General features: G+C 37.6%; 1 protein-coding gene across 4 annotated transcripts in view; it reads right to left on the bottom strand.

Annotated features, from left to right (window-relative positions):
• The window catches only part of DGKH (diacylglycerol kinase eta), a 188,276-nt gene that overhangs the window by 60,983 nt on the left and 111,510 nt on the right, over positions 1 to 15,783 (bottom strand). For all 4 annotated transcript variants that reach the window (XM_041730914.1, XM_041730917.1, XM_041730916.1 and 1 more), the window contains exons 7-13: positions 12,052 to 12,158; positions 11,038 to 11,163; positions 8,920 to 9,022; positions 7,704 to 7,863; positions 5,371 to 5,479; positions 5,105 to 5,244; positions 926 to 1,010 (exon numbers count right to left, since the gene is read on the bottom strand). In XM_041730914.1, coding sequence (XP_041586848.1) covers positions 926 to 1,010; positions 5,105 to 5,244; positions 5,371 to 5,479; positions 7,704 to 7,863; positions 8,920 to 9,022; positions 11,038 to 11,163; positions 12,052 to 12,158 — 830 coding nt within the window. The remainder of the gene's footprint in view (positions 1 to 925; positions 1,011 to 5,104; positions 5,245 to 5,370; positions 5,480 to 7,703; positions 7,864 to 8,919; positions 9,023 to 11,037; positions 11,164 to 12,051; positions 12,159 to 15,783) is intronic.

Genomic DNA, 15,783 nt, shown 5'->3' with positions numbered 1-15,783 from the left:
CAGCTCCATGTATCTAGTTATCATTCCTTTCCTTAGTTTTGACAAGTTCATAATTTTCTTAATGAAAAAACAAAAACTTCAACTGTGAAATAAACAGATGAATTTTCCTAGGAGGAAAAGTAAATTATTATGGATTAAATGGTCTTGTCAGTCAGAAAATAATCCTTTGAAAATTGAGATCTGTTTCAATTCTCTAGCGCTTTGAGGTTTAATCAGAACCCTGAATCTCTAATAACATCTAAAACTATAGTTATTACTGATCTGTAGCAGACATGGAATGAAGGGAGCTGTCTTTCTTCTTCTGTTTTATCTTGATCAACAGGCTTAACCTGGAAACTTGTAATGGTGAACCCTCAATGAGGCAGGCAAAGAAGGAAGAGAGAAATTATGTAATACCCTGCTCGCAAGTATCGGTGTGTTTGAAAATTGCTGAATTAACCCCTTCTAGTCAGATAGGTGCCCATGGCCAAAGCAGCAGATGTGTAAAAGCTAAATGGGAACCTGTCATTGGCTGGTCTTCCTGGGAGCCCTGCTGGTAAAAGGAGGCAGGCAGGTGGAATAAATACTCAGGGAAAACTATCGGGGTGTGGAACTTGCATGCCTGGTGCTCTACACACATTCCTTAGTTTCCTCATCCCAACACTGGGACCTTGCTCTACAGATAAAGTAGTGGCGGCCCATGACAGTGAGTGATGTGGCTAAGTTCACAGCCCCAGGATAGTGGTCATGGAAGGATTCGATCCTAGATCATAAGGATTCCTTCTTCTGGGGCAGGGGGACTAGAAGTAGTCAACGAGCCCACACCCAAAATAATAAAAAATAAAATCAAGTAAATGTGCTACTATATCTTATAAAGTTTTCTATTTTGTTCAAGATATTTACCCATTTCTCCAAATGATAAATAGGCAAAGGGTTAAAGTCTTACATAAAATTCTTCGGATGCTTCTGGAGGTTCTGGAAGTAGAGAAGCCTTTGGTGGCAATTTGAGTTCATAGGTCATTATACTCCACCTGAAGAGAGAAAAATCTTTGGTCTAAAATTCATTTAAAATTTCATAAACTGACTTTGTTCTCACCTCATATGTATACATATGCACATATATGTGCGAACTATTGTCTCTGAAACAACCAAATATTTCTCCGAGACCATATAATGAAATAAGTCAATCGGAGAAGGACAAACAGTGTATGTTCTCATTCATCTGGGGAATATAAATAATAGTGAAAGGGAATAGAGGGGAAGGGAGAAGAAATGGGTAGGAAATATCAGAAAGGGAGACAGAACATGAGAGACTCCTAACTCTGGGAAACAAACTAGGGGTGGTGGAAGGGGAGGAGGGCGGGGGATGAGGGTGACTGGGTGGCGGGCACTTAGCGGAGCACTTGGCAAGATGAGCACTGGGTGTTGCTCTGTATGTTGGCAAATTGAACACCAATAAAAAATAAATTTATTATTAAAAAAATGAAACAACCAAATATTAGAAATTTGGTAATCTCATAAAATGCTGAATTCATACTTTATGATTTCCATATCTTACCAAATCTCTGATGAGTGACTTCCGAACTTTTTAAAGGCCATGACCCACAGTAAGAAATGCACATATGTAACAAAACTTCCTCTTCTTTACTAGTGCAATGCATTCTGACTTTTCTCTTCTTTTCTGTTTCACTTTTTAAATAATGTTTGCTGCAATTTACTAACCGGATCACACAAATTAGTAATGGGTCACAACCCAAAGTTTTAAAACAATGTCCCAGATTAAATAAGTGCATAGAGCAATGAAAAATAAATCATCCTCTCTGTGCCAACCAGTCTTGCCACATCTGCTTATACATAAATGAAATGAAAAGTAACTAAATATCCTTTCTTAAGAAAGAAAGCATGGGGTTGAGAAGAAAATATTAATAGAAATAATAATTTCTTAATACTTGAAGCAAATTTATTTCATGAGCTGTAAATATTAATTTCAAACTCAACACTGAATCGTTTGGTATTAATGAAAAGCAATCAACTCCAGATAAATCCAGTCATCATCTAAATAATTTCAAAATTTGGGGTGTGTTATACTATATGTTGGCAAATTGGATTTAAATAAACATTTTTTTTTTTAAATGTGGGAAGAACAGTAGGGTAGGCACATTACTGTTGTCAGTAACAGGATGTGAAATCAAGACTTTACAAAGACACAAAGCACTGTAAAAGCATGAATCTTAAGAGAAGCATATCATGGCTGAAGCTAGTAATAGAATGTAGAGGAAAATAATCCCAAGATTAGCATCAGTATTTAAACAGAGCCTAATACATCATTCAAACTAACAAGTCTTGGCATAAAAATCCAAATTCCCAGAAAATCCACTCCCCCCCCAAAGACATAGTTTGTATGTTAGGATATATAAACCACATACTTGTAGCTACTCTTCATCTCTTGACATGAATATACTATCAAGGAATATATATTTGGGCACACAAAGCCATTCATTCATTCATCCATGCAACTGACATCTATTGAACATTTCAAAATGACAGACAGCATTCCTTGGTCTGGAAACACAATGCTGATTAAGACTTTCCAAATGAAGTTTATATTCAGGTGCAGAGAACACATAAAATAATTAAACTCAGTGGATATCCAAAGAGGGAAAACCACAATTGGAAACATGAAAGTCAAGTTCCCTATAGTTGGAAATACTCCTCTGGTCAAAGGGCAGTTAAAGAGATGGGAAAGAGATGGGAAATCCACCTAAATGTCTGAAGTTTGCTGCACCTTCCATGCTGTACCTTCTCCCTTGTTAGAAAATGGTTGGAGCTGAAGAAACAGGAGAAAGTGACGGTAAAGTCAGGGAAGGATGCATACTGGTACAAGCCAATCAGTTAGAGGCCAGGTCAGGCCCTATCTGGTGCATCCATGCATTAGAGAGGACAGAGTGTGATGCTGAGGAAAGATCTTGAGAACTAGAGTCTGGGTTCCAGTTTAGAATGCCACTTCTACTACTTGCTATCTATGTGACACTGATACTATGAAGACCTCCTGAGCCATTTCACCAGTAAGATGGAGATTATAATATGAGTCTTCTTTAGGTGTGTAGTGATGATTAAATGAGATAATACTTTATCAAGTAAAGCAACTAGAAGTACCAGGCAGACAAAAAAAAAAATATTCTTCTATCTCCACACACCTCGACTTTCAAATTTGCAAAACAGCCCTAAATAATGTTATTCTTAGCCACCTCACAGTGTTGTTTTGAGGATCAAATTTATTGAGAAAAACAAAAAGCTTGTGTAATTCGAATATTTCTCAAACAGTGGCTTTTTCCACCTGTTCTTCACCAACAGTATTCTTAAATTAGTAAAGAAAACGGGGGCAGCCCGGGTGGCTCGGCGGTTTAGTGCCTGCCTTTGGCCCCGGGCCTGATCCTGGAGTCCCGGGATCGAGTCCCATGTTGGGCATCCTGCATGGAGCCTGCTTTTCCCTCTGCCTGTGTCTCTGCCTCTCTCTGTCTCTCAAGAATGAATGAATGAATGAATGAATGAATGAATAAATAAATAAATAAATAAAATCTTTAAAAGAAAACGGAATGAAATATTCTTAAATTTCTAATAATGGTTGAAGGTTCTTGAGTCCCTTTTGATGTCTCTCTTCTTTTGTTGTCTGCAGGTCTGTATCAAAGACTTCCACCACGGGGCCACTGTTTCTCTGCAAACCACCTGGAGAAGCTAATTTTTCTAACATATGAAGGAAAAGCACACACCCAGGGTAGAGGAAATGTCTAGGAGCATTTCCTGGGATGCAGCGAGAATGGTGTTTAAATTTGCAGCAAAAAGGCATTTAAAATACCTTGTGTGGGGATCCCTGGGTGGCGCAGCGGTTTAGCGCCTGCCTTTGGCCCAGGGCGCGATCCTGGAGACCCGGGATCGAATCCCACGTCAGGCTCCCGGTGCATGGAGCCTGCTTCTCCCTCTGCCTATGTCTCTGCCTCTCTCTCTCTCTCTCTGTGACTATCATAAATAAATAAAAATTAAAAAAAAAAATACCTTGTGTGGTGTGGTAAGCACAGAATTTGGAAATCACCTCCAGGTTCTTTTAAGGACTGGAGACGGAATCCACTTTACACACCCAAACTACGGGGGCATCCCTCTTGTGAATAGTTTTGGATACCCATAGACAAATGCTCTACAGCCCAGCTCTCTTTTTAAATATCCTGTCAGCAAAAGAATCAACCATTACATTACCTTATGACAGGCGAGGTTACAATTAATTAGGTTATAGCTCATTTTAGAGTAATTACATTTTAGATTGGTGGCTCCCTGATGAGATTTTGTTATTTTCAGGAACAGTTCCACAGATGGCTAATCCTATCAAAGTTGTTTTGATTCATGCTAGCTTAAGTTTATAATGATATTTTGACATTTGTCTTCTACTTAGGGTGGGGAGGGGTGGTTACTGCTTCCTGAGTCCTGTTGTTCCTAAATAATACCCAATCCTACCCACCTCCTCTATAATACTCAGGGTACTTACACTGTGATTCCTTTTTGGTACATGGGGCATTCAGAGAGAAAGAAATTGAGATGCGATCAAGGATACTATAAACCCAGTGAAAATCCCTTGATGTGGTCTTCCTAATCTTTCCCAGTGACTGGGAAAGCATTATCTTTTTTCGTATTTGGTTTTTTGTTGGTTCAATTCATTTTTGATATGCATAATTAAGAAGAGATATTATAACAAATCTCAATTTTATATGTCTTCCTTAGCTTTAATGAAGCCACACGAGGATGGGGCCTAAACAAAATGAACTACTTAAGCTTTCTGACCTGAACAATGATGAAACATAATTGCTGTACCAACATAGCGCTCTATTTTTAAAATAGCAGGTTCATTAGACTACTTTTCTCAGTTTTTGCTACAATTCATTCATTTACTCAAAAAATAGATATACTGAGTGCCTACTCTACACGGGGCTCTGTTCTAGACCTGAGGTGTGAAAAGGGTGGGTAAGACCAGGAAGTTTCTGTCCTCATGGGGCTTGTAGTTTGTAAAATTTAAACTGCCAAAAATGATTTCAGTATGCCATTTTTAGTTTAGTTTCAGAAGAAAATTCACTTTTACCTGTCTAGCATTTTGGTACTGGCTCGTTCCAGCTTCTCTAGAATCTGCGGAAGTTGGGTGTCATCATCATAGGAACCTCCCCAGCCTAGAACCCGGGCAAGATCATTTCCTGTACCCAAAGGCAATACTCCCAGCTGACACTGAAAGAGAGCACAACAGGGAGACCTCAAGCAAGCTGAGAAACAGGAGCTCTGATACTTCTGCACTTCTCTGGTCAGCAGACACTACATGCATGTTAACGACTCATGAAGAGATTGAGTACTTGCCTGTTTATTCAAGTTGAGCTTATCAATTTCTGACAAAACCCAACCTACACTTCCATCTCCTCCACACACAAGAATTCGGAAATTGTCAAACTTCTGGAATAATCTTAAACTGAAAGCAAAAAGTATTTTATTTTAATATAAATAAGTAAAAATCACATTCCCCAATTTTTTGTTATTCTATACATATATATATATATCCATGTTCAGATCAAATATAAGAACTCTTACATATTAATTATGTTACAAAAATTAAGGTGCAATTTTTAACTCAATAAAACTTCTTAATCATACAGAGGAAAGGGGATCATAAGTACAAATGTAGATATAATGAGGAAAAAGGAGTGAGAAATGAGAAAATAAAAAAGCAGAACCCAGGAAAGAGAATGAAAGGTAAGTGGTACAACATGGTAAAATTAGTGATTTTTTTTCCCATTACAAGGATATGTTACTTCCTGAAGAATAGCATATTACAAACCAGTGGCGGTGACTCTAGGGCACTGATGTTACTGACACTCGAGTCAGCTCCTAATTTTTTTTAAATTTTTTTATGACAGTCACACACACACACACACACACAGAGAGGGAGAGAGAGAGTGAGAGAGGCAGAGACACAGGCAGAGGGAGAAGCAGGCTCCATGCACCGGGAGCCCGACGTGGGATTCGATCCCGGGTCTCCAGGATCGCGCCCTGGGCCAAAGGCAGGCGCCAAATCGCTGCGCCACCCAGGGATCCCCTCGAGTCAGCTCCTAAAGGGACCCACCAAACCTTAAAGACATATCACTTTTTGGACACCCACTTGCTCTTCCTCTCTCTCCCCCCCTAGTCTGGGGTCAGTCTTTTTATTTGTCTTCCTTCACCTTAACTTTTGACCCACCCCCACCTCCCAAATGGACCTATGTACCCCTCGAGTACTGTGGAAACTCTCAAATATATGTGATAGAGACAATCTCAAGAAGTTTCACAAAGGGCCTTCCTTGGAATCATAAAGGATGGGTGGGAAAAGTAAATGTTAAGAATATAAGATATTGGAAAGATGAAGGATTATAAAACAGATGTGCTAGAAAAGGAGACACACCCAACCAGCAATGGAAGGGAGACAGGTGAGCAGAGAAGCCAGTTGAGGGAATGCCAGGACCCAAATGGGTGGAAGGAACATACAAAGAGACAGTGGTGGTGGTGGTGGTGGTGGTGGTGGTGGTGGTGGCGGCGGCTGGGGACAGATGATGAAGACCAACACCTATGGGACCAGAGGGCTGGAGACTTGGCAAGACGGCAATAGAAACAAGGAGAAAGAAACCCGAAGAGGGAAGTGAACAGAGGCACATACAAAGACTAAGGCAGGAGAAAGAAAAGGCAGGAAAATGTTACATTAAAAACAGAGGGCCTTGTCAGGCTAAGATCTCCATTGCTACGTCCATGTTCATGCTTTAAGGTGACAGTGGAAGCCAGGAGAAAAGTGGAGTTGGCAGAAATAAGTCACGAAGAGGTTTCTGGAACCCTGTTTCAGGTGATACGGTATCACCTCTTCAACAAAATCACATACACCTGCTATATAAATGTATTAACAGTACCCCAAGGCATATTTTCCCTCACTGAAAATACATTTAGTTTTGTTTTCAGATTGTGAGAGGACATTCCAGAAAGTGGAGAAGGACCATCAACAACAGTGGTTTTTTGTGTCATTTACATAGGAATGGAGTCTCAAATCCTCAAGAAGCTGTCCTTGTGACCCACAGTAGTGCACTGGTTAAATAACTGATGATCTGGGATCCCTGGGTGGCGCAGCGGTTTGGCACCTGCCTTTGGCCCAGGGCACGATCCTGGAGACCCGGGATCGAATCCCACATCGGGCTCCCAGTGCTTGGAGCCTGCTTCTCCCTCTGCCTATGTCTCTACCTCTCTTTCTCTCTCTCTCTCTGTGACTATCATAAATAAATAAATAAAAATTTAAAAAAAATAATTGATGATCTGTATTGCATAAAAACCAATGCTAGCCACCCATGCAGATCATTTTCTAGAGTCACTGTGTATTTCTATATTTACACAAGTTGATCTCTCTTAGAACGAAGGAAACCGTTAGTATTGTTTGTTGCAAGACATATTCTAAAATATTTTCTAAACAAATTTGGGGATTTTCAGCACATAAGGAAGTTATATAAGTATCAGAAAGGTGAAAGTAAAACTTAGAATGAGAGCTTTAAAAAAGGGAAGAGTGGGAAGATCGACACAGAGATGTCTAGATGATTGACAATCTTCACGAACTGAAAAAATCAAACATATTTCATGCTCAGTGCTATATTTCATTCTAATGAGATTTATCAATAATCGATTACCCTAAATGAGGACCTCCGTTCATTAAATCAAACACCTGAGCCGGATTTAGCAACTGTTTAAATCGACGAAGGAACTTTACTCCCTGATTATCTCCACTCTTAGAATTGACAAAAACCAATAGAGGACTAACACAGAATGAAAATGTCGCTCTACAGAAACCTGTAAAAAAACACAGTACAGGATCAATATGAACAGATGTCTCTTTTAAACTATTGATGAAACTTCAGAGAAAAGAACATAAATTCATAAAGAACCTTGTTTACTACATGAACAATAAATGATCATTTAACCCCCCAAATGGAGATAGATTATTTACATACTAAGACTATAGAACTTATCTTTCAAAATATGGTCTACAATGAAAAATCCTACCAAAGAAAGTAAAAGTATTAGAGATAATTGAAGATACACTATCTACCTTAACAACACTTAAATTATAAGACACCGATGACAATCTATAAATTCACATTTGTCAAAGAATTCATGTTCATATTCAGTATTACAAAATGTTTTAACTTCTCTTTGATGAGGCATTAGAAAATACTTTAAAATTTACCATAAATAATAGAAACTTGATTTATCAAGGCTTGGGGGGAGAGTTGTTAGCAGCAAAGGTTTAAATCTCATCTTTTGCAGGTTACAGCCTTATATGTATAATATCTATTGGCATAATTTATGCAAAAAGTAGGAAAATCATAAAGCACTATCAATGCAAAACATTAATAACAGTATATGGTAAAAGCCTTTTGTAATATGGTTTGCTTAGAAGGAAGACAGGTTGTTTAGCACTTACAACAAAGTTGAAAGATTCCAGAAAAACTTATAGGAATCTAAGTTCCTCCAAGGAAATTACAGGAAAACAAATTTCAGTAAGAGTCATGCTGGCAATTTCAATAATGGAAGGGAAGAAAGCACATAAAAATTAACCTTTTTGGATCTCATTTTGTTCCAGAATAATGATCTTATTTTATTTGCTGAAATGTCAAATCTACAAGGTTTATATGTAATAATTTCACCAGTGTATTAATAGCTATGTTAAATTTTAATTTTAAAATGTTATTTTAAAAGTGAGATGTACTGTTCTGCAATTTTACTGGACTCCTATAAAAACTGACCAGAATAACCAATTACAGTTCCCTTTATTCTAGGAAAGTAAATGTACATATCAACATCTAATATACCAGGAACATACATATTTACACTACTGATACATACCATCAGAATCAGTGCTATTCAGTGCAATTGGAGGTATGACGGACACTTTACATTGGCCAAGGGGACACACAGGATGGTATAAATCTTTGCAGGCAGTGTGTACCTAATAACAAACAAATAAACCTTCAAGAATCATAAAAATATATCTATGTTTTATTATGGCATAAATTACATCTAAGGAACTAGTCATTGAGGATCAAGTATGTGAATTACTTTCATGGCACAGTATTTATAATTCTAAGGAATGGGCTAATTATCTTAGAGATGGGAATTTGATTTGGTCTGTGTAGCCTACTTTTGTGATTGTCTCAGGCAAAAAGCGTATAACAAGAAATTCCTGGTGAGTGGAAACTGGCTGGCTCAGTTGGTAGAGCATGCGACTCTTGATCTTGGGGCCGTAAGTTCGAGCCCTACATTGGGTGTAGATATTAACTAAAAAAAAAAAAAAGAAGAAAAGAAATGTCTGAGGAAGGCAAGAAGAGAGGAAGAGAAGAGAACAGAGTACAGGGGAAGAGAGGGGAGAGAAGAGAGCAGGAATAAATGGAAAGAGGGAGGGAGAGAAAGGAGGAAAGCTAACTACCTGTCACTATCATCGTCCATAAAAAACCTGTGACCTCTACTGTAACATTCTAAGAGAATTTAATGAAAATAAAATCTGTAATGTGTCTGCTCTTTCTACAGTGGTCCTAAAATTTTCTATTGACATGGGTTTTTTTTCTATAGAACATTTTCATGTTATTATAGGTATAAGTACATCTGCACCTATTTTCTCAGCTAGACTTCTGGCTCTGTCAAGAAAAGGAAAATGTGCTAGTATTGCACACTTATCTTGGAAAGTGATACATATCATAGGCGCTCAGTAAACATGTAAACCCTGGAGAAACAAAAAGTTTCAAGGTCAGTCAAGATATTATTGTGAACGAGAGCAGGGCTAATTTGTTAAGACGAACGCAGGGAATTTACAATAATTTACGTACTCACCTAGAGAGCCTTGAACCATTTTGAGCAGTAAAAGCAGACACTTCATAGAGTATTCATTTAATAAAGTTTATTTCATTAGTCCTTTTAGAAGACTGGTATATTAATTAAACATATTAACAAGATTTTTGAGAAAATAACTGAAATTAAATAGTGATTCTTGTTTGCTGATGACCTAATTTTGGATAGTTCCCTATTATAATTTATAATAATTAATGTCTCAAGTGGATTTCAGAGAAAAACAAGCATGCACAGATAGTTTTAGAAGGAATTTTTTAAAGTATGATAATCATAGAGCAAAACATAAAAATATTTATGCCAATGTTAAATGAAAAGAGCAGAAGATAAAGTTGCATCTTCACTATTTTTACAAAGAAGGTAAAATTGTGTCCAGAGACTGGACAACTGAAAAAATTAGCAGTTGACTCAGAGCTGTGGAACTGTGGTCTTACTTTATTTTGTTTAAACTACATGACTGTTTTACAAACTAGATACTCCGTCAGAAACTCATTATTTTGAACACAAAATAATATGTAAAGAGGCACATGACAGTGGATAGGAAGTACAAGACCAAGGAGGAGGTAACGAGGTGATGCATGTCCACCAGTCCTCATGCAGTCTGGCATGGAAGGACCTTCCTTGCTGTTGGCTCCACGTTATGCCATGCATACTTCTCACTGCTTTCTTACTTGTGTGAGAAAGTTTTCAAATATTTATTGATATAATATAAACGTATATAATTTAAATTAAACCAGTGCATGGCTAACTGAACTTGGCGTTCCATCCGAGGACATGCACAGGGTTGTACTAGAATTGTACTTCACATGTCAATCAGAATTTGGTGGGTTTCAATGTGTAATACGTGGTACCACAGGACTGAAAATAGCAAACCATTAAATGTGGCTAAAGCATAATGAAAAACAACAAAACTGTGGGAAAGAAGCCTTTGGACAAAGAAAATATACAATAGCATGACAAAAAGGATATTTAAAAAGGAACCAGACTGGAAGGAATATATCTTGAAAAAGATGAATGTTACAATGGGCATGTGTGTTACCACACGCTGTTATACTGTAAATTCTTTGCCCCTAAATCACATAGATAAAAAAAATTATGAAAAGAATTAAAGAGGACTCTCACCATTGTTTTACACCAGAGGCATTTCCAATCTTGTAGACGCAGAACACTCCCACACGTTTTGTCACAGACAGCACATTTAGCACTCACCGGCAAGTTGCCCTCGAGCCACTGGTGAGGCATAGCTACCTGTGCAGCAAGAAGAAAGAGCAGTCAAATTACAGACTAGAGGACACCATTCTTACCCCAGGGAAGATCTATAATTATTTCTCACTCTATGGAATCAATACATGTATGACTCGTGGCATCCTTTCATTTAGTCCACAGTTACTGAGCATCTATTATGCCCTGAGCACCGTAGGGATACAAAAATGAATAAGACTAAATCCCTGACAGTCAGGATTTGTAGTCTAATTGAGGAGCAATGAATGTAATTGCATTATTATTAAATGATTACAAAGTGCTATCAGAGATTCGTATGGAAGGTGCAATGGAGACAAGGTTTCAAAGGTGGTAGACACTGTTGAAAGGAGGCCCCGATGTCTAAGGAGTGAACATCTGATTAGACACCTGAGCTAAGCCTTAAAGAACATCTTACTTGTCAGGAAAGGGTCTACAACCCCAGTCTAGCACAGCAACGACTTCTAAGCCCTATTCACATTTCCCTCAAAATTTAAGAGCTGAGGGCAGCTCTGGTGGCTCAGCAGTTTAGCGCCACCTTTGGCCCAGGGCGTGATCCTAGAAACCCAGGATCAAGTCCCACGTCAGGCTCCCTGCATGGAGCCTGCTTTTCCCCCTGCCTCTCTCTTTCTCTCTCTCTCTCTCCTCTTTGTCTCTCTCTCTCTCTCTCTCCCCTCTCTGTGTCTCTCATGAATAAATAAATAAAATCTTTTTTAAAAAATTTAAGAGCTGAAGGAAACTATGAAGGATCTAACTGGAAATAAAACTCATAATTAATCAAAGCCTTCCATTTAATCCTACTAGAAAATACTCGCACTCAACTCTGCCATTTCCCACAGGGCAAACAATAAAAGGGAGGTTGTGCTAGGAAGAAATCAGAGACAGAACTGAACTTACTCCATCTTCGTCCTCTATGATGTCCTTCCCGATGGAGGCCAGAGTTGTCCATTTGCAATTATTTGTCGCCCTCACTGCACATCTTTTGTGAGCCTTGAATTTACACACTAAAAAAAAAAAAAAAGTCAACCATTTCTAGATGAATATATACTTTTGGAACAATGATTAGAAGAAATCACAGCATGAAATTTCAAAGAGAAGTAGAAGAAACACAATAATTTTAAAAGCTTAAATTGGGGTGCTTGGGTGGGCTCAGTCAGTTAAGCATCTGCCTTCAGCTCAAATCATGATCCCAGGGTCCTGGGAAGTCCTGGGATCAGGCCCTGCGTCAGCTCCCTGCACAGCGGGGAGTCTGCTTCTCCTTCTCCCGCTCCCCCTGCTGGTGCTCTCTCTTTCTCTCTGTCAAATAAATAAATAAAATCTTTTAAAAAGATAAAAAGTTTAAATTATTCTTTAACAATAGGAAAGGTATTCTGAAAATACCTTTTCAGAAGACATTAATTTATTTATGATACATATGACTTTGTATTTAGGAAGCACTTTTTATCAATCCATAGATTGCTACTTAGATTCCACTCACAAATAAAACAGAAAGGCAATAAATACAAAAGAACTAGTTTTTTTAGGAGAAAGGAGGCAACACACACACACAAACACACAGAATGAAATAAAATTCAGTAATACAGAGATGTTGGAAACACTCTATTTCTTAATCTGGGTATTGATTACATAAATGTGTTAAATTTGTGAAAAATTCTTTGGGTTGTACTCCTCTGGCATTTGTATTTTTCTGTATATATATTTAAAATTAAAAGTTTGAAAATATCAGTAAGATAAAGAACAGGATAATTCAGAGGAGTTTTAAAGTGCAAGTATCTAAAGAAAATATCCAGTCATGGGAAATAGGTTGATAAAGATCACAAAGACGACACCGTCTTTTAAAAGTATCATTGTTGGGGGGCATCTGGGTGGCTCAGTTGGTTAAGTGTCTGCCTTTAGCTCAGGTCATGATCCCAGGGTCCTGGGATAGAGCCCCACATCGGGTTCCCTGTTCAGCAGGGAGTCTGCTTCTCCCTCTCCCTCCCTCTCCCTCTGCCGGCCGCTCCCCCTGCTTGTGCTCTCTCTCTCTCTCTCTCTGTCAAATAAATAAAATCTTTAAAAAAAATAAAAGTATTATTGTTGGGATTACTACATTATAACATAGAAGAAAATAATGATGAAGTGCACTACTTCATCAGAAGTCCATCACTCATTCTGTCCAGCCCTATTATCAAAAAGGACCCTATACAAGAGACATGAGACACTGAAACTTACAAGACATTAATAAAAAAAAAATTAAAGACACAAATAAATGGGAAAAATATCCCATGCTCATGTATTGCAAGAATTAATATTGTGAAAATGCCCATAGTACCCAAAACAATATACAGATTCAATGCAATCCTTGTCAAAATTCCAATGGCATTTTTCAAAGAACTAAAACAAATCATTCTAAAGTTTTCATGGAACCACAAAAGACTGTGAACAGCCAACGCAGTCTTGAGAAAGAACAAAGTGGAAGGTATCCTACTCTCTGATTTGAAACTACATTATAAAGCTATAGTAATCAAAACAGCATGGTGCTGACATAGAAACAGACACATAGATCAAAGGAACAGAAGAGAGAGCCCAGAAATAAATCCACACATATATGGCCAATTAATTTATGACAAAGAGCCCAAGAACACATAATGAGGAAAGAAGTCTCTTCAATAAATGGTGCTGGGAAAACTGCACAGTTACATACAAAAGGATAAAACTGCTGCATCTCTTACATCATACACAAAAGTTGACTCAAAATGGATTAAAGACTTGAATGTAAGACCTGAAACCATAAGATTCTTAGAAGAAAACTCCCTAACAGCTAATTCCTTGACATCAATCTTGGTGATGATTTTTTTTTTGGGGGGGAGGGGGTCTGACACCAAAAGCAAAGGCGACAAAGCAAAAATAAACAAACAGGACTACATTAAACTAAAATGTTACTATGCAGCAAAGGATGCCATCAACAAAATGAAAGGCAACATACTGAACAGGAGAAAATATTTTGTAAATCATGTATCTGATAAGGGGTTAACATTCAAATTTTATAAAGAAGTTCTATAAGTCAATAGCAAAAACCAAATAATCTGCTTAAAAACTGGGCAGTGGATCTGAGTAGACATTTTTCTAAGTAAGACATACAGAGAGCCAACAGACACATGAGAAGATCATCAGTGTCACTAATTATCAGGAGAATGCAAAACAAACCCAGAATGAGATATCACCTCACACCTGTTAGGATGGCTATTATCAAAAAGACAAGAAAGTACAAGTGATTTGAAGAAAAGGGAACCCTTGTGCACTTTTGGTAGGAATGCAAATTGGTGCAGCCACTGTGGAAAACATTATCAAATATCCTCAAGAGATTAAAACTAGAACTATCATATGATCCAGCATTTCCACTTCTGGGTATTAATCCAAAGAAAATGAAATCACTAATTTGAAAAGGTATTTGCACCCTCATGTTCATTATAGTATTATCCATAATATCCAAGATATGAAACAATCGAAGTGTCCCTCAATGGATAAATGGATAAAGAAAATGCGGTATCTGTATGAGTATTTCCACAGTGGACTATCATTCAGCCACATAAATGAATCAAATCTTGCCATTTGAGACAAAATGAAAGGACTTAAAGGATATTTTGCTGAGTTGTAATAAGTCAGAGAAAGACAGATACCTTATGACTTATATGCGGATGCTAAAAACGACAACAACAAATCCACAAAAAACCAAGCTCACAGAAACAGAACACACTAGTGGTTGCCAGAGGCAGGAGAAGGGAGGTAAACTAAGTGGGTGAAGGGAGTCAAAAAGGTACAAATCTTCAGTTATAAAATAAGCAAGTCATGGGGATGTAATGAATGTACACCATGGTGAACATACTTAGATATACTGTACTGAATATATGAAAGTTGCTGTGAGAGTAAATCTTAAAAGTTCTCATCAAAAGGAAAAAAAAAGTCTGTAACTACAGCTGGTGACAGATGTTCTCTAGACTTATTTGAGTAATCATTTTACAATATATACAAATATCAAGTCAAAAACACAAGAGAGAGAGAAAAAAAGAGGAAACCCAGGGAAGAAGCAGCTCATATATGAAAAACAAGTATACCACAGATTATTTGAGAAAATAACCCTGACTTATGAAAATCAGAACTTGAGTACTACTAAACATTATTTATCCTTTTAAGGATACAAATTCTCCAAGTATTAGTGGATAAGGATGTTATACCAGTTTCTGACTTTTCAGATAAATACTTAAAAGCAGAGATCACTTCAGTGGATATGTAATAAGGTAACTGTTGCTAAATGCTATATGAAAAGGGGCTCCTTTTCACGTGATTTTTGAATTTCTAACTGTAAACCATTAACAATTTGGAAATGATGGGTTGGATGCCATTGTTTTAAAAAATTCCTAATTTAACATAGCATGCAAATGAAAGGGTCTGGTAAAGTCACTGAGTGTCTATAACCAAATGTTCAAAATGCTTCAGGATGTCATACATAGACCATATATAAAAGGTCACTTCAGCTGAGCTGGTTTTTCCTTGAAAAATATTAGTCTAGACATTGAAATGTTTCATTTATCTGGTCTTTTGTGTACATTGACAAACACTTTCCCGGAAATCATACTCTTTTTTGTTATA

This window comes from Vulpes lagopus, chromosome 16, assembly GCF_018345385.1.
Source record: "Vulpes lagopus strain Blue_001 chromosome 16, ASM1834538v1, whole genome shotgun sequence".
Lineage (NCBI taxonomy): Eukaryota > Metazoa > Chordata > Mammalia > Carnivora > Canidae > Vulpes > Vulpes lagopus.
Note: the sequence above shows the minus strand (reverse complement) of the source record. Positions and strands in the feature narration are given on the sequence as shown.